Raw genomic sequence first — 26,039 nt, 5'->3', positions numbered from 1 at the left:
TTGAGCCATAAAGGAGGCTATACATCTACCACTTCACTACCACTATCAGATTAGAGCCATAAATGAGACTAGACATCTATCATCTCACTACCACTGTCAGATTAGAGCCATAAAGGAGACTAGACATCTTCAACTTCACTACCACTATCAGATTAGAGCCATAAAGGAGACTAGACATTTACCATGTCACTACCACTATCGGATTAGAGCCATAAAGGAGACTAGACATCTACCATGTCACTACCACTATCAGATTAGAGCCATAAAGGAGACTAGGCATTTACCATGTCACGACCACTATCAGATTAGAGCCATAAAGGAGACTAGACATCTACCATGTCACTACCACTATCAGATTGGAGCCATAAAGGAGACTCAACATCTACCATCTCACTACCACTATCAGATTAGAGCCATAAAGGAGACTAGACATCTACCACCTCACTACCAATACCAGATTAGAGCCATAAAGGAGGCTTGACATCTACCACTTCACTACCATTATCAGATTAGAGCCATAAATGAGACTAGACATTTACCATCTCACTACCACTATCAGATTAGAGCCATAAAGGAGACTAGACATCTACCACCTCACTACCACTATCAGATGAGTGCCATAAAGGAGACTAGACATTTACCATCTCACTACCACTATCAGATTAGAGCCACAAAGGAGACTAGACATCTACCATGTCACTACCACTATCAGATTAGAGCCATAAAGGAGACTAGACATCTACCATCTCACTACCACTATCAGATTAGAGCCATAAAGGAGACTAGACATTTACCACCCACTACCACTATCAGATTAGAGCCATAAAGGAGGCTAGACATTTACCACCCACTACCACTATCAGATTAGAGCCATAAAGGAGACTAGACATTTACCACCCACTACCACTATCAGATTAGAGCTATAAATGAGACTAGACATTTACCACCCACTACCACTATCAGATTAGAGCCATAAAGGAGACTAGACATTTACTATCTCACTACCACTATCAGATTAGAGCCATAAAGGAGACTAGACATTTACCATGTCACTACCACTATCAGATTAGAGCCATAAAGGAGACTAGACATCTACCACGTCACTACCACTACCAGATTAGAGCCATAAAGGAGGCTCGACTTCTACCACTTCACTACCACTATCAGATTAGAGCCATAAAGGAGGCTAGACATTTACCACCCACTACCACTATCAGAGTAGAGCCATAAAGGAGGCTAGACATCTACCATCTCCCGACTACTATCAGATTAGAGCCATAAAGGAGACTAGACATCTACCACCTCACTACCACTATCAGATTAGAGCCATAAAGGAGACTAAACATCTACCACATCACTACCACTATCAGATTAGAGCCATAAAGGAGACTAGACATCTTCAACTTCACTACCACTATCAGATTAGAGCCATAAAGGAGACTAGACATCTTCAACTTCACTATCACTATCAGATTAGAGCCATAAAGGAGACTAGACATCTTCAACTTCACTACCACTATCAGATTAGAGCCATAAAGGAGACTAGACATTTACCATGTCACTACCACTATCGGATTAGAGCCATAAAGGAGACTAGACATTTACCATGTCACTACCACTATCAGATTAGAGCCATAAAGGAGACTAGGCATTTACCATGTCACTCCCACTATCAGATTAGAGCCATAAAGGAGACTAGACATCTACCATCTCACTACCACCATCAGATTAGAGCCATAAAGGAGACTAGACATCTACCACCTCACTACCACTATCAGATGAGAGCCATAAAGAAGACTAGACATTTACCATCTCACTACCACTATCAGATTAGAGCCACAAAGGAGACTAGACATCTACCATCTCACTACCACTATCAGATTAGAGCCATAAAGGAGACTAGACATCTACCATGTCACTACCACTATCAGATTAGAGCCATAAAGGAGGCTCCACTTCTACCATTTCACTACCACTACCAGATTAGAGCCATAAAGGAGGCTAGACATTTACCACCCACTACCACTATCAGATTTTAGCCATAAAGTAGACTAGACATCTACCACTTCACTACCACTACCAGATTAGAGCCATAAAGGAGGCTAGACATTTACCACCCACTACCACTATCAGATTTGAGCCATAAAGGAGACTAGACATCTACCATGTCACTACCACTATCAGATTAGAGCCATAAAGGAGACTAGACATCTACCACGTCACTACCACTACCAGATTTGAGCCATAAAGTAGACTAGACATCTACCACTTCATTACCACTACCAGATTAGAGCCATAAAGGAGGCTAGACATTTACCACCCACTACCACTATCAGATTTGAGCCATAAAGGAGGCTATACATCTACCACTTCACTACCACTATCAGATTAGAGCCATAAATGAGACTAGACATCTATCATCTCACTACCACTGTCAGATTAGAGCCATAAAGGAGACTAGACATCTTCAACTTCACTACCACTATCAGATTAGAGCCATAAAGGAGACTAGACATTTACCATGTCACTACCACTATCGGATTAGAGCCATAAAGGAGACTAGACATCTACCATGTCACTACCACTATCAGATTAGAGCCATAAAGGAGACTAGGCATTTACCATGTCACGACCACTATCAGATTAGAGCCATGAAGGAGACTAGACATCTACCATGTCACTACCACTATCAGATTGGAGCCATAAAGGAGACTCAACATCTACCATCTCACTACCACTATCAGATTAGAGCCATAAAGGAGACTAGACATCTACCACCTCACTACCAATACCAGATTAGAGCCATAAAGGAGGCTTGACATCTACCACTTCACTACCATTATCAGATTAGAGCCATAAATGAGACTAGACATTTACCATCTCACTACCACTATCAGATTAGAGCCATAAAGGAGACTAGACATCTACCACCTCACTACCACTATCAGATGAGTGCCATAAAGGAGACTAGACATTTACCATCTCACTACCACTATCAGATTAGAGCCACAAAGGAGACTAGACATCTACCATGTCACTACCACTATCAGATTAGAGCCATAAAGGAGACTAGACATCTACCATCTCACTACCACTATCAGATTAGAGCCATAAAGGAGACTAGACATTTACCACCCACTACCACTATCAGATTAGAGCCATAAAGGAGGCTAGACATTTACCACCCACTACCACTATCAGATTAGAGCCATAAAGGAGACTAGACATTTACCACCCACTACCACTATCAGATTAGAGCTATAAATGAGACTAGACATTTACCACCCACTACCACTATCAGATTAGAGCCATAAAGGAGACTAGACATTTACTATCTCACTACCACTATCAGATTAGAGCCATAAAGGAGACTAGACATTTACCATGTCACTACCACTATCAGATTAGAGCCATAAAGGAGACTAGACATCTACCACGTCACTACCACTACCAGATTAGAGCCATAAAGGAGGCTCGACTTCTACCACTTCACTACCACTATCAGATTAGAGCCATAAAGGAGGCTAGACATTTACCACCCACTACCACTATCAGAGTAGAGCCATAAAGGAGGCTAGACATCTACCATCTCCCGACTACTATCAGATTAGAGCCATAAAGGAGACTAGACATCTACCACCTCACTACCACTATCAGATTAGAGCCATAAAGGAGACTAAACATCTACCACATCACTACCACTATCAGATTAGAGCCATAAAGGAGACTAGACATCTACCACCTCACTACCACTATCAGATTAGAGCCATAAAGGAGACTAAACATCTACCACATCACTACCACTATCAGATTAGAGCCATAAAGGAGACTAGACATTTACCATGTCACTACCACTATCGGATTAGAGCCATAAAGGAGACTAGACATCTACCATGTCACTACCACTATCAGATTAGAGCCATAAAGGAGACTAGGCATTTACCATGTCACGACCACTATCAGATTAGAGCCATAAAGGAGACTAGACATCTACCATGTCACTACCACTATCAGATTGGAGCCATAAAGGAGACTCAACATCTACCATCTCACTACCACTATCAGATTAGAGCCATAAAGGAGACTAGACATCTACCACCTCACTACCAATACCAGATTAGAGCCATAAAGGAGGCTTGACATCTACCACTTCACTACCATTATCAGATTAGAGCCATAAATGAGACTAGGCATTTACCATCTCACTACCACTATCAGATTAGAGCCATAAAGGAGACTAGACATCTACCACCTCACTACCACTATCAGATGAGTGCCATAAAGGAGACTAGACATTTACCATCTCACTACCACTATCAGATTAGAGCCACAAAGGAGACTAGACATCTACCATGTCACTACCACTATCAGATTAGAGCCATAAAGGAGACTAGACATCTACCATCTCACTACCACTATCAGATTAGAGCCATAAAGGAGACTAGACATTTACCACCCACTACCACTATCAGATTAGAGCCATAAAGGAGGCTAGACATTTACCACCCACTACCACTATCAGATTAGAGCCATAAAGGAGACTAGACATTTACCACCCACTACCACTATCAGATTAGAGCTATAAATGAGACTAGACATTTACCACCCACTACCACTATCAGATTAGAGCCATAAAGGAGACTAGACATTTACTATCTCACTACCACTATCAGATTAGAGCCATAAAGGAGACTAGACATTTACCATGTCACTACCACTATCAGATTAGAGCCATAAAGGAGACTAGACATCTATCATCTCACTACCACTGTCAGATTAGAGCCATAAAGGAGACTAGACATCTTCAACTTCACTACCACTATCAGATTAGAGCCATAAAGGAGACTAGACATTTACCATGTCACTACCACTATCGGATTAGAGCCATAAAGGAGACTAGACATCTACCATGTCACTACCACTATCAGATTAGAGCCATAAAGGAGACTAGGCATTTACCATGTCACGACCACTATCAGATTAGAGCCATGAAGGAGACTAGACATCTACCATGTCACTACCACTATCAGATTGGAGCCATAAAGGAGACTCAACATCTACCATCTCACTACCACTATCAGATTAGAGCCATAAAGGAGACTAGACATCTACCACCTCACTACCAATACCAGATTAGAGCCATAAAGGAGGCTTGACATCTACCACTTCACTACCATTATCAGATTAGAGCCATAAATGAGACTAGACATTTACCATCTCACTACCACTATCAGATTAGAGCCATAAAGGAGACTAGACATCTACCACCTCACTACCACTATCAGATGAGTGCCATAAAGGAGACTAGACATTTACCATCTCACTACCACTATCAGATTAGAGCCACAAAGGAGACTAGACATCTACCATGTCACTACCACTATCAGATTAGAGCCATAAAGGAGACTAGACATCTACCATCTCACTACCACTATCAGATTAGAGCCATAAAGGAGACTAGACATTTACCACCCACTACCACTATCAGATTAGAGCCATAAAGGAGGCTAGACATTTACCACCCACTACCACTATCAGATTAGAGCCATAAAGGAGACTAGACATTTACCACCCACTACCACTATCAGATTAGAGCTATAAATGAGACTAGACATTTACCACCCACTACCACTATCAGATTAGAGCCATAAAGGAGACTAGACATTTACTATCTCACTACCACTATCAGATTAGAGCCATAAAGGAGACTAGACATTTACCATGTCACTACCACTATCAGATTAGAGCCATAAAGGAGACTAGACATCTACCACGTCACTACCACTACCAGATTAGAGCCATAAAGGAGGCTCGACTTCTACCACTTCACTACCACTATCAGATTAGAGCCATAAAGGAGGCTAGACATTTACCACCCACTACCACTATCAGAGTAGAGCCATAAAGGAGGCTAGACATCTACCATCTCCCGACTACTATCAGATTAGAGCCATAAAGGAGACTAGACATCTACCACCTCACTACCACTATCAGATTAGAGCCATAAAGGAGACTAAACATCTACCACATCACTACCACTATCAGATTAGAGCCATAAAGGAGACTAGACATCTACCACCTCACTACCACTATCAGATTAGAGCCATAAAGGAGACTAAACATCTACCACATCACTACCACTATCAGATTAGAGCCATAAAGGAGACTAGACATTTACCATGTCACTACCACTATCGGATTAGAGCCATAAAGGAGACTAGACATCTACCATGTCACTACCACTATCAGATTAGAGCCATAAAGGAGACTAGGCATTTACCATGTCACGACCACTATCAGATTAGAGCCATAAAGGAGACTAGACATCTACCATGTCACTACCACTATCAGATTGGAGCCATAAAGGAGACTCAACATCTACCATCTCACTACCACTATCAGATTAGAGCCATAAAGGAGACTAGACATCTACCACCTCACTACCAATACCAGATTAGAGCCATAAAGGAGGCTTGACATCTACCACTTCACTACCATTATCAGATTAGAGCCATAAATGAGACTAGGCATTTACCATCTCACTACCACTATCAGATTAGAGCCATAAAGGAGACTAGACATCTACCACCTCACTACCACTATCAGATGAGTGCCATAAAGGAGACTAGACATTTACCATCTCACTACCACTATCAGATTAGAGCCACAAAGGAGACTAGACATCTACCATGTCACTACCACTATCAGATTAGAGCCATAAAGGAGACTAGACATCTACCATCTCACTACCACTATCAGATTAGAGCCATAAAGGAGACTAGACATTTACCACCCACTACCACTATCAGATTAGAGCCATAAAGGAGGCTAGACATTTACCACCCACTACCACTATCAGATTAGAGCCATAAAGGAGACTAGACATTTACCACCCACTACCACTATCAGATTAGAGCTATAAATGAGACTAGACATTTACCACCCACTACCACTATCAGATTAGAGCCATAAAGGAGACTAGACATTTACTATCTCACTACCACTATCAGATTAGAGCCATAAAGGAGACTAGACATTTACCATGTCACTACCACTATCAGATTAGAGCCATAAAGGAGACTAGACATCTACCACGTCACTACCACTACCAGATTAGAGCCATAAAGGAGGCTCGACTTCTACCACTTCACTACCACTATCAGATTAGAGCCATAAAGGAGGCTAGACATTTACCACCCACTACCACTATCAGAGTAGAGCCATAAAGGAGGCTAGACATCTACCATCTCCCGACTACTATCAGATTAGAGCCATAAAGGAGACTAGACATCTACCACCTCACTACCACTATCAGATTAGAGCCATAAAGGAGACTAAACATCTACCACATCACTACCACTATCAGATTAGAGCCATAAAGGAGACTAGACATCTTCAACTTCACTACCACTATCAGATTAGAGCCATAAAGGAGACTAGACATCTTCAACTTCACTACCACTATCAGATTAGAGCCATAAAGGAGACTAGACATCTTCAACTTCACTACCACTATCAGATTAGAGCCATAAAGGAGACTAGACATTTACCATGTCACTACCACTATCGGATTAGAGCCATAAAGGAGACTAGACATTTACCATGTCACTACCACTATCAGATTAGAGCCATAAAGGAGACTAGGCATTTACCATGTCACTCCCACTATCAGATTAGAGCCATAAAGGAGACTAGACATCTACCATCTCACTACCACCATCAGATTAGAGCCATAAAGGAGACTAGACATCTACCACCTCACTACCACTATCAGATGAGAGCCATAAAGAAGACTAGACATTTACCATCTCACTACCACTATCAGATTAGAGCCACAAAGGAGACTAGACATCTACCATCTCACTACCACTATCAGATTAGAGCCATAAAGGAGACTAGACATCTACCATGTCACTACCACTATCAGATTAGAGCCATAAAGGAGGCTCCACTTCTACCATTTCACTACCACTACCAGATTAGAGCCATAAAGGAGGCTAGACATTTACCACCCACTACCACTATCAGATTTTAGCCATAAAGTAGACTAGACATCTACCACTTCACTACCACTACCAGATTAGAGCCATAAAGGAGGCTAGACATTTACCACCCACTACCACTATCAGATTTGAGCCATAAAGGAGACTAGACATCTACCATGTCACTACCACTATCAGATTAGAGCCATAAAGGAGACTAGACATCTACCACGTCACTACCACTACCAGATTTGAGCCATAAAGTAGACTAGACATCTACCACTTCATTACCACTACCAGATTAGAGCCATAAAGGAGGCTAGACATTTACCACCCACTACCACTATCAGATTTGAGCCATAAAGGAGGCTATACATCTACCACTTCACTACCACTATCAGATTAGAGCCATAAATGAGACTAGACATCTATCATCTCACTACCACTGTCAGATTAGAGCCATAAAGGAGACTAGACATCTTCAACTTCACTACCACTATCAGATTAGAGCCATAAAGGAGACTAGACATTTACCATGTCACTACCACTATCGGATTAGAGCCATAAAGGAGACTAGACATCTACCATGTCACTACCACTATCAGATTAGAGCCATAAAGGAGACTAGGCATTTACCATGTCACGACCACTATCAGATTAGAGCCATAAAGGAGACTAGACATCTACCATGTCACTACCACTATCAGATTGGAGCCATAAAGGAGACTCAACATCTACCATCTCACTACCACTATCAGATTAGAGCCATAAAGGAGACTAGACATCTACCACCTCACTACCAATACCAGATTAGAGCCATAAAGGAGGCTTGACATCTACCACTTCACTACCATTATCAGATTAGAGCCATAAATGAGACTAGACATTTACCATCTCACTACCACTATCAGATTAGAGCCATAAAGGAGACTAGACATCTACCACCTCACTACCACTATCAGATGAGTGCCATAAAGGAGACTAGACATTTACCATCTCACTACCACTATCAGATTAGAGCCACAAAGGAGACTAGACATCTACCATGTCACTACCACTATCAGATTAGAGCCATAAAGGAGACTAGACATCTACCATCTCACTACCACTATCAGATTAGAGCCATAAAGGAGACTAGACATTTACCACCCACTACCACTATCAGATTAGAGCCATAAAGGAGGCTAGACATTTACCACCCACTACCACTATCAGATTAGAGCCATAAAGGAGACTAGACATTTACCACCCACTACCACTATCAGATTAGAGCTATAAATGAGACTTGACATTTACCACCCACTACCACTATCAGATTAGAGCCATAAAGGAGACTAGACATTTACTATCTCACTACCACTATCAGATTAGAGCCATAAAGGAGACTAGACATTTACCATGTCACTACCACTATCAGATTAGAGCCATAAAGGAGACTAGACATCTACCACGTCACTACCACTACCAGATTAGAGCCATAAAGGAGGCTCGACTTCTACCACTTAACTACCACTATCAGATTAGAGCCATAAAGGACGCTAGACATTTACCACCCACTACCACTATCAGAGTAGAGCCATAAAGGAGGCTAGACATCTACCATCCCCCGACTACTATCAGATTAGAGCCATAAAGGAGACTAGACATCTACCACCTCACTACCACTATCAGATTAGAGCTATAAAGGATACTAAACATCTACCACATCACTACCACTATCAGATTAGAGCCATAAAGGAGACTAGACATCTACCACCTCACTACCACTATCAGATTAGAGCCATAAAGGAGACTAGACATTTACCACCCACTACCACTATCAGATTAGAGCCATAAAGGAGGCTAGACATTTACCACCCACTACCACTATCAGATTAGAGCCATAAAGGAGACTAGACATTTACCACCCACTACCACTATCAGATTAGAGCTATAAATGAGACTTGACATTTACCACCCACTACCACTATCAGATTAGAGCCATAAAGGAGACTAGACATTTACTATCTCACTACCACTATCAGATTAGAGCCATAAAGGAGACTAGACATCTACCACGTCACTACCACTACCAGATTAGAGCCATAAAGGAGGCTTGACTTCTACCACTTCACTACCACTATCAGATTAGAGCCATAAAGGAGGCTAGACATTTACCACCCACTACCACTATCAGAGTAGAGCCATAAAGGAGGCTAGACATCTACCATCTCCCGACTACTATCAGATTAGAGCCATAAAGGAGACTAGACATCTACCACCTCACTACCACTATCAGATTAGAGCCATAAAGGAGACTAAACATCTACCACATCACTACCACTATCAGATTAGAGCCATAAAGGAGACTAGACATCTACCACCTCACTACCACTATCAGATTAGAGCCACAAAGGAGACTAGACATCTACCATGTCACTACCACTATCAGATTAGAGCCATAAAGGAGACTAGACATCTACCATCTCACTACCACTATCAGATTAGAGCCATAAAGGAGACTAGACATTTACCACCCACTACCACTATCAGATTAGAGCCATAAAGGAGGCTAGACATTTACCACCCACTACCACTATCAGATTAGAGCCATAAAGGAGACTAGACATTTACCACCCACTACCACTATCAGATTAGAGCTATAAATGAGACTTGACATTTACCACCCACTACCACTATCAGATTAGAGCCATAAAGGAGACTAGACATTTACTATCTCACTACCACTATCAGATTAGAGCCATAAAGGAGACTAGACATTTACCATGTCACTACCACTATCAGATTAGAGCCATAAAGGAGACTAGACATCTACCACGTCACTACCACTACCAGATTAGAGCCATAAAGGAGGCTCGACTTCTACCACTTAACTACCACTATCAGATTAGAGCCATAAAGGACGCTAGACATTTACCACCCACTACCACTATCAGAGTAGAGCCATAAAGGAGGCTAGACATCTACCATCCCCCGACTACTATCAGATTAGAGCCATAAAGGAGACTAGACATCTACCACCTCACTACCACTATCAGATTAGAGCTATAAAGGATACTAAACATCTACCACATCACTACCACTATCAGATTAGAGCCATAAAGGAGACTAGACATCTACCACGTCACTACCACTACCAGATTAGAGCCATAAAGGAGACTAGACATCTACCACGTCACTACCACTACCAGATTAGAGCCATAAAGGAGGCTTGACTTCTACCACTTCACTACCACTATCAGATTAGAGCCATAAAGGAGGCTAGACATTTACCACCCACTACCACTATCAGAGTAGAGCCATAAAGGAGGCTAGACATCTACCATCTCCCGACTACTATCAGATTAGAGCCATAAAGGAGACTAGACATCTACCACCTCACTACCACTATCAGATTAGAGCCATAAAGGAGACTAAACATCTACCACATCACTACCACTATCAGATTAGAGCCATAAAGGAGACTAGACATCTACCACCTCACTACCACTATCAGATTAGAGCCATAAAGGAGACTAAACATCTACCACATCACTACCACTATCAGATTAGAGCCATAAAGGAGACTAGACATCTTCAACTTCACTACCACTATCAGATTAGAGCCATAAAGGAGACTAGACATTTACCATGTCACTACCACTATCGGATTAGAGCCATAAAGGAGACTAGACATTTACCATGTCACTACCACTATCAGATTAGAGCCATAAAGGAGACTAGGCATTTACCATGTCACTCCCACTATCAGATTAGAGCCATAAAGGAGACTAGACATCTACCATCTCACTACCACCATCAGATTAGAGCCATAAAGGAGACTAGACATCTACCATCTCACTACCACTATCAGATTAGAGCCATAAAGAAGACTAGACATTTAACATGTCACTACCACTATCAATCCTTGTCTGCAGGACAGTTTGAAGAGGTGTGGTCAGACTCACTCAGGATGGGGGAGTCATCCCAGAGAGAGATCTTTTCCTGCTGTTCTCTCTTTGATCCCATAAACGTCCTGCTGGAACTGCTTGAGTAATCCCTGCACCATTACTGTCCCAGACTTGTACATGTTAACAGAGGTTGTTTTCAATTCCCTCGATGTCTAGTATTGTGAGGTTCCACCCTGGGCCAATACTCTCTCTCTTGACATAGGGGTAGTGTGCTCTTATAGCACTGTGCCATGCCAGGGGATGGTCTGGTTAATATAGCACTGTGCCAGGGGATGGTCTGGTTAATATAGCACTGTGCCATGCCAGGGGATGGTCTGGTTAATATAGCACTGTGCCAGGGGATGGTCTGGTTAATATAGCACTGTGCCATGCCAGGGGATGGTCTGGTTAATATAGCACTGTGCCATGCCAGGGGATGGTCTGGTTAATATAGCACTGTGCCAGGGGATGGTCTGGTTAATATAGCACTGTGCCATGCCAGGGGATGGTCTGGTTAATATAGCACTGTGCCAGGGGATGGTCTGGTTAATATAGCACTGTGCCAGGGGATGGTCTGGTTAATATAGCACTGTGCCATGCCAGGGGATGGTCTGGTTAATATAGCACTGTGCCATGCCAGGGGATGGTCTGGTTAATATAGCACTGTGCCATGCCAGGGGATGGTCTGGTTAATATAGCACTGTGCCATGCCAGGGGATGGTCTGGTTAATATAGCACTGTGCCAGGGGATGGTCTGGTTAATATAGCACTGTGCCATGCCAGGGGATGGTCTGGTTAATATAGCACTGTGCCATGCCAGGGGATGGTCTGGTTAATATAGCACTGTGCCAGGGGATGGTCTGGTTAATATAGCACTGTGCCATGCCAGGGGATGGTCTGGTTAATATAGCACTGTGCCATGCCAGGGGATGGTCTGGTTAATATAGCACTGTGCCATGCCAGGGGATGGTCTGGTTAATATAGCACTGTGCCAGGGGATGGTCTGGTTAATATAGCACTGTGCCAGGGGATGGTCTGGTTAATATAGCACTGTGCCAGGGGATGGTCTGGTTAATATAACACTGTGCCGTGCCAGGGGATGGTCTGGTTAATATAGCACTGTGCCAGGGGATGGTCTGGTTTATATAGCACTGTGCCATGCCAGGGGATGGTCTGGTTAATATAGCACTGTGCCATGCCAGGGGATGGTCTGGTTAATATAGCACTGTGCCATGCCAGGGCATGGTCTGGTTAATATAGCACTGTGCCATGCCAGGGGATGGTCTGGTTAATATAGCACTGTGCCATGCCAGGGGATGGTCTGGTTAATATAGCACTGTGCCATGCCAGGGGATGGTCTGTGTGGACAATTAAGTTGCTTAAGTTCCCCTCTTTGTAGCAGTCAGCAAATAGTGTCTCTGGATTGTCCTTATTCCGAGTAGTGTTATTTTTAATATCCATGAGGTACTGTATTGTAAGGACCTCTCTACAGGGATAAGCCATGGGGTACTGTATTGTAAGGACCTCTCTACAGGGATAAGCCATGGGGTACTGTATTGTAAGGACCTCTCTACAGGGATAAGCCATGGGGTACTGTATTGTAAGGACCTCTCTACTGGGATAAGCCATGGGGTACTGTGTTGTAATGACCTCTCCACTGGGATAAGCCATGGGGTACTGTATTGTAAGGACCTCTCCACTGGGATAAGCCATGGGGTACTGTATTGTAAGGACCTCTCCACTGGGATAAGCCATGGGGTACTGTATTGTAAGGACCTCTCCACAGGGATAAGCCATGGGGTACTGTATTGTAAGGACCTCTCTACAGGGATAAGCCATGGGGTACTGTATTGTAAGGACCTCTCTACTGGGATAAGCCATGGGGTACTGTGTTGTAATGACCTCTCCACTGGGATAAGCCATGGGGTACTGTATTGTAAGGACCTCTCTAGGGATAAGCCATGGGGTACTGTATTGTAAGGACCTCTCTACAGGGATAAGCCATGGGGTACTGTATTGTAAGGACCTCTCCACAGGGATAAGCCATGGGGTACTGTATTGTAAGGACCTCTCCACAGGGATAAGCCATGGGGTACTGTATTGTAAGGACCTCTCCACAGGGATAAGCCATGGGGTACTGTATTGTAAGGACCTCTCCACAGGGATAAGCCATGGGGTACTGTATTGTAAGGACCTCTCCACTGGGATAAGCCATGGGGTACTGTATTGTAAGGACCTCTCTACAGGGATAAGCCATGGGGTACTGTATTGTAAGGACCTCTCTACAGGGATAAGCCATGGGGTACTGTATTGTAAGGACCTCTCCACTGGGATAAGCCATGGGGTACTGTATTGTAAGGACCTCTCTACAGGGATAAGCCATGGGGTACTGTATTGTAAGGACCTCTCTACAGGGATAAGCCATGGGGTACTGTATTGTAAGGACCTCTCTACAGGGATAAGCCATGGGGTACTGCTTCAAAGGCCTCTGCATTTCAGTGCTAATTGAAGCTGCAGCCAGGTCAGTTCTGTGCAGGCAGGTTGGTAGCTTCGTAGCCTTATTTATGAAGCTTTATATAACACAATTACCTAGAGACTATTGTCTTTTACTTTCTGGCTTAATAAGAAGTAGGTTCAGACTGAACATTACTCACTCAGTTTTGTGTTGGATGGTTTTTCCAGGTTCCGCTGTGTTTCTTCTGCAGGTTTTGGTTTGTTAGAAGTTTTTTCTTGATAGTCCTTGGTAGTAATAGTCAAATCAGGTAATTTTTCCAAATTTCTCTCTCTCTTTCTCTCTCTCACTAACTCTCACTAACTCTCTTTCTCTCTCTCTTTCACTCTCTCACTAACTCTCTTTCTCTCTCTCACTAACTTTCTTTCTCTCTCTCGCTCTCTCTCTCTTCCCCCCACCTTCTGCTTTCCCAGTAAAAACACACTGTGGAACTCTCTTGAGGAACCAGACATCATCAACACCACAGAGTTTGAAGACCTGTTCTCCAAGACCACCGTACAGACCAAGAGAAAACCTCTGGCAGAGGCCTATGAGAAGAAACCCAAGGCCAAGAAGGTACAGTAGTCTGTATGTTGCTCAATACAAGGTAGCAATGTGTCTATTGTCCACTAGAGGACACTGGTATCTGAGGATTAAACATACCAGCCTGGCACTTTCATTACATCTAGCCGTAACTATGGTTTTTCTCAAATATTCAGCATTTTTGTATTGCTAGAGGCCAAGAGTGTCTGCATTTGCTCTTGGAATGGCCAAGATGAAGTCCCCATGGTCGTTTTTCTATAGTCAGCCAAGATGAAGTCCCCATGGTCGTTTTGTCAGTAGTCAGCCAAGACACATGGAAAAGTCTTCCAGCTACAGCTCTGGCTATGAATTATGCACTTCCACTTTAATAGGTACTGAACACCATGTTGTGACCTTCAATGTACTTTTATGCCTTTTTGGACTGTGATGATATTCTCCATCAGAGAGAAAAGGAGAGAGTGAGGGTGAGAGAGAGAGAGAGAGAAAGAGAGGGGGGGGAGAGAGGGGGGGAGAGAGAGTGAGAAGATGAGAGAGAGAGAGGGTGAGAGGAGGGAGAGAGAGAGAGGAGGGAGAGAGAGAGAGGAGGGAGAGAGAGAGAGAGAGAGAGAGAGAGAGGGGGGGAGAAAGAGAGTTGGGGAGAGAGAGAGAGAGAAAGGGAGGGAGGGAGTGCGAGATGGGTTAAAAACACCAAATTGAGACTCTCATTGCAGAATTCTGCAAAAATATCCTGAGCTGCACTTCCTATCCTCCTGCCAAATGTATGACCATATTAGAGACACATATTTACCTCAGATTACACAGACCCACAAAGATTTTTGATAAACTCCCATATCTACTGGGTGAAATACCACAGTGTGCCATCACAGCAGCAAGATTTGTGGCCTGTTGCCACAAAAAAAGTTCAACCAGTGAAGAACAAACACCATTGTAAATGAAACAAATATTTATGTTTATTTATTTATTATTTTTTTTTATTTTTTTTGTACTTTAACTATTTACACATCAGTTCAACTCTGTATATAGACATAATATGACATTGTAATGTCTTTATTCTATTGGAACTTCTGTAAGTGTAATGTTTACTGTTCATTTTTTATTGTTTATTTGACTTTTGTTTATTATCTACTTCACTTGCTTTGGCAATGTTAACATATGTTTCCCATGCCCTTTGGATTGAATTGAGCGAGAGAGAGGGGGGAGAAGAGAGTGAGAGAGTCAGAGGGGGGAAGAGAGAAAGACAGAGACGGGGAGATAGAAGAGAGAGGGGGGAAGGAGGGGAGAGAAGAGAGAGAGAGAAATACAGAAAAGGTAGAGGGGGAGAGAGAGGTGAAGGGGGAGAGAATAGAGAGAGAAAGAGAGAGAGAGAGCGACTCTCTCCATTAATGACCCTCTATTAGTTTCCATTAGTCCAGCTCCCTTCCTCTTACCTCATCTGATGGTCAGCCATGCTCCACTGTTGTCATGGTCACTATGTTGTCCTCCTCTCCCTGGTCAGATCATAAAGCTGCTGGATGGGAAGACTAATATCTCACCCAGTGTCAGTGGTTAGAGGCAACTTCTACTCACACAGTTTTCTCTCCTCCAGCAGATCATGAAGCTGCTGGATGGGAAGCGTTCCCAGGCCGTAGGGATCCTCATCTCTAGTCTGCACCTGGCGATGAAGGACATACAGGAAGGTGAGTGACACATAGCATTGGTTTTCAAACCTCTCCTCTGGGATTATTAGGTGAATCAGATTAGGTGAACCTTGATTAGTTGAATCGGGAGAGCTAATTCAGGGCCGCAACAAAATCGTGAAACGCCTGGTATCCCCGAGATGAGGTTTGAAAACCACTGGTATATACTGTACATCTAACATCGTCTCTGAGAAGAAGGGTGTATATATACTCTCTATTTAAATGTAATCTTGACATTCAACAGAGGCTTTTATCCAAAGTTATTACATAAATAGAAGAGAAATGCCTACAGTGGGGCAAAAAAGTATTTAGTCAGCCACCAATTGTGCAAGTTCTCCCACTTAAAAAGATGAGAGAGGCCTGTAATTTTCATCATAGGTACACTTCAATTATGACAGACAAAATAAGAAACAAAAATCCAGAAAATCACATTGTAGGATTTTTTATGAATTTACCAGAACATACAACTTTAATCTAAGATAGTCTGGCACGATTTACAGTTTACACATACGCTATATTCAATATTTGTGGCCCACGTAGGACTCAAACCCACCACTCGAGCACCACCCACTGGGCACACCACATAAATTCAACGTGGATAATTGGGTAATATTTGGTTGAGATCAATGCAATTGCGTCCTATATTCATCCATTGAAAAAGACCACCAGAATTCAGTTGAATTTACAATGTGTTATCACTATGCTTTTAACCACAACAAAATTACAACGGAAAACTTTGTTTGGGTTTAGTTGTCACACAAAATGTCGATCCCTTTCAAACGTTTTAAAGTACAGCAAAGTTTAAATTGGAATTTGTTTATTTATACAACAGTGTAGCCTTTTCCTGCAGTAAAATGATCAAAGCGCCCTCTAGTGGCCTCATTGTTGGAATGTTAGTCATATTTTTCAGAATTTCCCGAATTCATAAACATTATAAAATTTAAAATACATTCATCCAGTGTTTCTATAGCAAACGGTTTTGTTTCATTTCAGTCTTCTGTGATGTATATAGAGTGTAATATTGGGATGCAAACTAAAAATGTAACACAGTACTTTTCAACTCTATGTCTGATATGGTACAGGTGTGTTCTTTTTGTCAGACCATAACCATGTGTGTGAGGTGTAAACTAGATGTGTTGAAGACTACCAAGAAACACTCTGTGTAACCCTGATTTAGCCCACTGCAGTAAAAAGTGAATTAATATTGCTTTGCTTCATCTAATAGCAGAAACAAATGACCTGGATTACAGTTTAGATTACATTAAAAGTACCTTTAGGAGAACTTTATAGTTACAGTAACCTCTAAACATGGCCATGGATGTGTTACTAATTTTAGGGTTGAATGTTACATTAGATGTAAGATGGCCTTAACTTTAGACTATTTACTGAATAACAAAGTAATATTTAATTGTGTTTGGTTGACAATGCAACTCAATATCAACATTTAAAGTAGATGTATCTACTGCTTGGATTGTTCCATCTGAGCCACTGACTTAATCCCATTCTTTAACTTTAATCCAGCATGTCATTTTTAAACTGTTGACAAGTTCATAGGCTATTTATTGTATTTTAAAAGTGATGCTGAATTGTGTTTGGTTGTTATGGCAACCATGTGTCAACATTTGAAGGAGATGTATCTCTTTAGATTTAGACTGGCAAACTTTAAATGCACTTTAAATAAACTTTGATTTGATTTAGTCCTTTTCTTTAACATAGATTTTTGGTTGAGATGGAGACGTGAACCCAACATATTATTTATTAATTTGTAGACAAACTGGAATTAAAACCAGACTAAGTCAGTGGAACAGATGGAACTATCCAAGCAGAAGATACATCTCCTTCAAATGTTGATATTTGGTTGTGTTGACAACCAAACACAATTCAATAATCACTAAATATTATTACATTTGAAACCAAACAGAGCTTGAAATCCTTGTCTATTTGTAATGGAATTCTGGGTAAATTTGAAACAATAACTGTTGTTGACTTTGCAAATGCTCTATAGGCATATACATAGCATCATTCATGATAAATGAGTGATACGCTTATGTTCACATTTCATTTGCACTGTTAAACCTTCCCTTTGGAACGACTTTGATAGCAACAGTAAATCTATTTCGTTTTTAAGTGGAAATCTCTCAACATTCATTCTCACAATAGCACACTGGTAATGGTCATAGCAAACAGGGCTGATCTGGATTAAAACCCCTGATAGGAGAACAAAGGGTAGCTAGCTGTAGATTGATCAATTCTCCAGTAGGAGGTGCTGGCCAGACACATGTATTTTTACTGATAGTGGATATAACGTTGAAGATCTGACAATGTTTTAAAGGTACAAATTCAACATATTTTATACAAGGTTTGTCTATTTTTAAATGTGGTTACCATGGAGACATAATTCTTCTGCTTGAAATTTCACCTCAAAACAACATTTTACCTTGATTACTTTTTTCAAATCCAATTTATTTTCCACGTAGCTTCCACGTCACAATGCGTTGACAAATTACGTTGAAACAACTTTGATTCAACCAGTTTGTGCCCAGTGAGGAGGCAGGTAGCCTGGCGGGCAGGAGAGTTGGGCCAGTAACCAAAAGGTTGCTAGATCGAATCCCCAAGCTGACAAGGTAAAAATCTGTCTTTCTGCCCATGAACAAAGCAGTTAACCCGATGTTCCCTGGGCTTCTGATTCCGAGGGGTTGAGTTAAATGCGGAAGACACATTTCATTTGAAGGCGTTCAGTTGTACAACTGACTAGGTATCCCCCTTTACATGTGGGTAATCTATGCATGGTTACGCTCCAACCAAGTGAGTCATCTGAACCACAACTAAACATCTGACTCTTGGCCCCTCTAACCTGTATTTGACGACAGACAGACAGACAGACAGACAGACAGACAGACAGACAGACAGACAGACAGACAGACAGACAGACAGACAGACAGACAGACAGACAGACAGACAGACAGACAGACAGACAGACAGACAGACAGACAGAGGCTGATTCCAACCATCACCATTCAACTGTACTGTAATACTGTCATGTCTTATATAGTCCGACCGGGTGGAACATCAGGATTTACTGTCATGTCTTATATAGTCCGACCGGGTGGAACATCAGGATTTACTGTCATGTCTTATATAGTCCGACCGGGTGGAACATCAGGATTTAATGAATGAACAAGATATATGATCAGTATTAGACAAACATCCCACAATTACAGTCTGAGGCTGAGTTCCAAATGGCACCCTATTCCCTATATAGTGCACTTCCTTTAACCAGAGCCCCTAGAAACCATAAGGCTTTGATCAAAGATAGTGCACTATATAGAGCATAGGGGGCCAGTTGGGACGTAGACTGAGAGTTCCTATTTTTTCTGGGAAATACCGTACTGTAAAGAGGAAGGAGTCTACACTGTGGGTGTCTTTGGTTTCTGTGGCAGGGAGCAGTTTGTTTCCCATCCCTGGAGATCTTTTGGCTCTGTGTGTGTGTGTGTGTGTGTGTGTGTGTGTGTGTGTGTGTGTGTGTGTGTGTGTGTGTGTGTGTGTGTGTGTGTGTGTGTGTGTGTGTGTGTGTGTGTGTGTGTGTGTGTGTGTGTGTGTGTGTGTGTGTGATAACAGGGTAGTTACAGGGAACAAAACAGGGACCAGAACAGGGGAAAACAGGGAACGAAACAGGGGGCAGAACAGGGGAAAACAGGGAATAAAACAGGGACCAGAACAGGGGACAGCAAGGACCAGAACAGGGACCAGAACAGGGGACAACAGGGAACAAAACAGGGACCAGAACAGGGGACAGCAGGGACCAGAACAGGGACCAGAACAGGGGACAACAGGGAACAAAACAGGGACCAGAACAGGGGACAACAGGGACCAGAACAGGGGAAAACAGGGAACGAAACAGGGACCAGAACAGGGGACAGCAGGGACCAGAACAGGGACCAGAACAGGGGACAACAGGGAACAAAACAGGGACCAGAACAGGGGACAACAGGGAACAAAACAGGGGACAGAACAGGGGACAGAACAGGGGACAACAGGGACCAGAACAGGGGACAACAGGGGACAGCAGGGACCAGAACAGGGGACAGCAGGGGACACCAGGGGACAGAAAAGGGGACAACAGGGGACAGCAGGGGACAACAGGGAAACCTCATTTCAGCTCATTGAAACTTGAGACCTTGGGAATCGTGACAAGAGAAGTACTTGGCCAGTTTGCTTAGCTTGGTATTTTGTGTGATTATGGTGAAAGCCTCACTAATATAGCTCTGTCTACACCACCACTATATGCCCTGCAAGAATATCCTTCTCTGCCCCAGGACTAAATCAACACACTGTAAAACTCCCTGCTCCTCCAGGCATGAGCTGGGAAGGGACAGTGTCCCACAAACGTGTCCTTTGATTTAAAGCATGACTCAATGAACCTGTTTACTCCCTGTAGCTGTGCTGAATGTGGACAACTCCGTAGTGGACGTGGAAACCATTCAGGCTTTATACGAAAACGTGAGTGTCCTGACCTACATCTGTCCTCCTGTTCTTTTATTGTACTGTTCAGTTTGGTTTCCCTTTCAGAGAGCCCAGCCTGACTTTTTTTTTTGCATTTCAAGACCTCTTCAGTGTCAAGTGTTGTTTGTGCCTCTCTCATCTCAGAGAGCCCAGCCTGATGAGCTGCAGCGGATAAAGAAACACTACCAAACTTCCGAGGAGGAGCAGGTCAAGCTGCTGGACAAACCTGAACAGTGAGTGTTCTCCTTACCCTCCTCATCACATCATTTATATATATTTTTTTAAATGTACCCCTTTTTCTCCCCAATTTCGTGATATTCAATTGGTAGTTACAGTCTTGTCCCATCACTGCAACTCCTGTACGGACTCGGAAGAGGCGAGGGTCGAGAGTCACGCGTCCTCCCGAAACACGACCCTGCCAAGCCGCACTGTTTCTTGACACAATGCTCGCTTGACCCGGAAGCCAACCGCACCAACGTGTCGGAGGAAACGGCGTGAATCTGGCAACCAATGTCAGCATGCGTGCGCCCGGCCCGCCACAGGGAGACGATAGAGGGGACTCCGTATCACATGTTTTATATTCTGTATAACCGTGATTAGCTCCGCCTCAAGGAACCAACGCCTCTAAAGCACCATCTTTCAAAGACTTGACGAAGACGGTAGTAACATCAAAGTAACGTCCATCATGTCCCCTGTGTCGTCTCTAGGTTCCTCTATGAGTTATCTCAGATACCAGACTTCCCAGACAGGGCTTCATGTATCATCTTCCAGTCTGTCTTCATAGACGCCATCGACTCCATTCAGCACAAGTTGGACATTGTCTCTCGCGTCTGCAAGGTTGGAACTCTCTCTTCATGTTAGTTCCTACTAGATGTCTGTCAACGGGTGAAACTCTCTCTTCATGTTAGTTCCTACTAGATGTCTGTCAAAGGTTGAAACTCTCTCTTCATGTTAGTTCATACTAGATGTCTGTCAAAGGGTGAAACTCTCTCTTCATGTTAGTTCATAATAGATGTCTGTCAAAGGGTGAAACTCTCTCTTCGTGTTAGTTCCTACTGAAACTCTCTCCATGTTAGTTCCTACTAGATGTCTGTCAAAGGGTTAAACTCTCTCTTCATGTTAGTTCATACTAGATGTCTGTCAAAGGGTGAAACTCTCTCTTCATGTTAGTTCCTACTAGATGTCTGTCAACGGGTGAAACTCTCTCTTCATGTTAGTTCCTACTAGATGTCTGTCAAAGGTTGGAACTCTCTCTTCATGTTAGTTCCTACTAGATGTCTGTCAAAGGGTGAAACTCTCTCTTCGTGTTAGTTCATACTAGATGTCTGTCAAAGGGTGAAACTCTCTCTTCATGTTAGTTCCTACTAGATGTCTGTCAAAGGGTAAAACTCTCTTCGTGTTAGTTCATACTAGATGTCTGTCAACGGGTGAAACTCTCTCTTCGTGTTAGTTCATACTAGATGGCTGTCAAAGGGGTAGAGTGTTTTAGTGGTCCAGCAACATAGAAACCACAGGAAATGTGTTTTATTGTAGAACACATTTTGCAGACTAAATAAAGAGTCTTATAGAGAAACTCCAATCAAAAACGATCTGTTGGTATTTGTTTCATTAGTCCACTGTCGATACAATCCTAAAATGTTTTGCATGTCAGCAATCAAGTTTTCAAGATATTGGACTTTCAAGAAGCAATGTGTCACCGACCGCATCATCACATTAAACATAAATGTAACTTGGTCTCAGTGGTCTGAAGTACAGTCAACACTATGTTTAGTGCATTTCTGTCTCCAGGATCTGATGGACACCTGCAGTGTAAGGGAGGTGTTGGGTCTGATTCTAGCCCTGGGGAACCACATGAACGGGGGCAACAGGACCAGAGGACAGGCAGACGGCTTCGGACTAGAGATCCTGCCCAAACTAAAGGACGTCAAGAGCAGGGTAAGGGCTGTGTTACAAGACAAAGTAGGGTTAGATTAGTGTATAATATCACCTAGTAAAGACCTGCAACTCACAGCCTTTTAGAAGCAGAATACAGAACAGATGTATTGCTTTGTGTTGGTTTCCTTTGTGGTTTAGGATCGTTTATCTTCTCTGTTCTATTCTGTTTTTCTGAAGGACAATCGTATCAGTCTGGTTGACTATGTAACATCGTACTATCTCCGCAACCTGGACGAGGTCATGTCAAACATTTGTTCATCACTTTATTGACATGCATTTTACTGAAAGTTAGTCTATGGGTGGTGGTTTAGTTTTTAGACATTCTGGTGTTTTCATTTTTTATTGTTTTTGTTTCTATGTGGAACAAATATCATGTTGTTGTTGTCAGTCTGATGTTGCTGTTTTTGTTTCCCTCCAGAACGCTGGAACAGAGAGAAGTGTATTTCCTCTCCCTGAGCCTCAGGATGTGTTCCTGGCTGCCCAGGTCAAGTTTGAAGACATCACCAAGGACCTGAGACAGCTGAGACGAGACCTGACAGGTCAGAGGTCATTCATGCCTAATCACAACACTGTGACGTCAGCAACACAAACAGATATGCAGGCAGGCAGAGACATGCAGGCAGAGATATGCAGGCAGAGACATGCAGGCAGAGACGTGCAGGCAGAGACATGCAGGCAGAGACATGCAGGCAGAGACATGCAGGCAGAGACATGCAGGCAGAGACATGCAGGCAGGCAGAGACATGCAGGCAGAGACATGCAGGCAGAGACATGCAGGCAGAGACATGCAGGCAGGCAGAGACATGCAGGCAGAGACATGCAGGCAGAGATATGCAGGCAGAGACATGCAGGCAGAGACGTGCAGGCAGAGACATGCAGGCAGAGACATGCAGGCAGGCAGAGACATGCAGGCAGGCAGAGACATGCAGGCAGAGACATGCAGGCAGAGATATGCAGGCAGAGACATGCAGGCAGAGACATGCAGGCAGAGACATGCAGGCAGAGACATGCAGGCAGGCAGAGACATGCAGGCAGGCAGAGACATGCAGGCAGAGACATGCAGGCAGAGACATGCAGGCAGGCAGAGACATGCAGGCAGAGACATGCAGGCAGGCAGAGACATGCAGGCAGAGACATGCAGGCAGGCAGAGACATGCAGGCAGAGACATGCAGGCAGAGACATGCAGGCAGAGACATGCAGGCAGAGACATGCAGGCCGACTGACTGACAGAAGGAGTCTCTGATTCACCTGCTGTGCCAGAGTCAAAGGTTATCACTGTGGTTTCGCCTTCGGTAACAACTGTTTAGATCTGGGGTTCTTCAACCATTTCAGCTCCAGACCCAAATGAGAAATTTACCAACTTCCTGTGACCCAAGTTGTCCTCCGTTGACCCAAATTAAGATGAAATAGTGTGTTCTCATAACTCGCTGCTCACCTCCAACATGCCCTGGTTTAGATGCATCGATGCACATAGATGCACCCCAGATGGTGGCAACCGATCTCTCTCTCTCTCTCTCTCTTTCTGTCTCTCTCTCTCTTTCTCTCTCTCTCTCTCTCTCTCTCTCTCTCTTTCTGTCTCTCTCTCCCTTTCTCTCTCTCTCTCTCTCTTTCTGTCTCTCTCCCATCTCTCTCTTTCTGTCTCTCTCTCTCTCTTTCTGTCTCTCTCCCTTTCTCTCTCTTTCTGTCTCTCTCTCTCTCTCCCTTTCTCTCTCTCTCTTTCTGTCTCTCTCTCTCAATTTCTCTCTCTCTCTCTCTCTGCTTGCCTCTCTCTGTCTAATTCTCTCTCTGTCTCTCTCTCCCTTTCTGTCTCTCTCTCTCTCCCTTTCTCTCTCTCTATCTCTCTCTCTTTCTGTCTCTCTCTTTCTCTCTCTCTATCGTTCTGTCTCTCTCTCTCTCCCTTTCTTTCTTTCTGTCTCTTTCTCTATCTCTCTCTCTCTCTTCTTGCCTCTCTCTCTCTCTTTCTGTCAGTCTCTCTCTCTTTCTGTCTAATTCTCTCTCTGTCTCTCTCTCTCTGCTTGTCTCTCTCTTTCTGTCTCTCTCTCCCCACCCTCTCTCTTTCTGTCTCTCTCTCCCCACCCTCTCTCTCTCTCCCTCTCCCCCCTCTTTCTCTGTCTCTCTCTCTCTCTCTCTTTCTCCCCCCCCTCTCTCTCTCTCCCCACCTCACTCTCTGTCTCCACCCCCTGTCTCTTTCTCTCTTTACTCCTACTGCTGCTCTGTTTGTTCCCTCTGGCTCACCGACCAATCAGGGTATCACAGGAGCCGGAGGAGCCAGTCTTCAGGCCCAGTCATAATACAGCCTGCTGGGAGCCACGGTTACAGCCCGCCCCCGCGCCACGCTCCATCATCATCACCCAGATAAGATTACAAAGAATACTGTTGTCATTCAGGATTTGTGTAAACTGTGGAGGCGGGTATCTGCGTTGTGTGGCGACTAGCGAGTCTTTCTATGTTTTGCCTTTTGTGTTGGGGCGGAGTTAGGTCCTTTCAGACAGGAATAGGGTCATTCAGTCTCAGGTAAACAGAGGTCTACTTTTGGAGAAACAGGTGTATTTTGAGATAGAGTTGAACTACTGTCCTGTAGAGCAGCTGATGCACTTCACAGCAAACTCAAACACACTTCTTGAGTTGTGTTTTTGTTTGTTTCATGTAGGTTATATCTCATCTGTGATTGGGCAGCTCTTGACCTGTGTGACCACTCAGGGCTTCCACAAATAGATGTGATTTCTTTCCTGACAAAGAAACAGCTTTCATTCTAGAACCTAGAGATTACAGGGGGGTCATTATGACACTCAATGGTAACTCTTTCAGGAAACAATATATTCTATATGTATTGTGCAAAGACACAGACCACCGCAAAGTGAATCATTCAATTACTACAGCTGACAGTTTATATTTCCCAGTGGGGATAAACTGATGTTTCAACAGGAGAGCAGAGAATAGCTCAGTACACGCGCACACGCACACACGCACACACACACA

General features: G+C 43.4%; 1 protein-coding gene across 1 annotated transcript in view; it reads left to right on the top strand.

Moving 5' to 3' along the window:
* LOC135557317 (formin-like) overlaps positions 1-26,039 on the top strand; it is a 51,040-nt gene that overhangs the window by 5,298 nt on the left and 19,703 nt on the right. Inside the window, 8 exon segments of the mRNA XM_064990501.1 lie at positions 14,837-14,978; positions 16,534-16,621; positions 21,060-21,121; positions 21,269-21,357; positions 21,832-21,961; positions 22,913-23,059; positions 23,237-23,296; positions 23,478-23,598. Of these exon segments, the coding sequence (XP_064846573.1) occupies positions 14,837-14,978; positions 16,534-16,621; positions 21,060-21,121; positions 21,269-21,357; positions 21,832-21,961; positions 22,913-23,059; positions 23,237-23,296; positions 23,478-23,598 (839 nt within the window).

The sequence above is a fragment of the Oncorhynchus masou genome, chromosome 16 (assembly GCF_036934945.1).
Source record: "Oncorhynchus masou masou isolate Uvic2021 chromosome 16, UVic_Omas_1.1, whole genome shotgun sequence".
NCBI classification, from domain to species: domain Eukaryota; kingdom Metazoa; phylum Chordata; class Actinopteri; order Salmoniformes; family Salmonidae; genus Oncorhynchus; species Oncorhynchus masou.
The sequence above is the reverse complement of the archived record's forward strand: the minus strand, read 5'-3'. Positions and strand labels throughout refer to the sequence as shown.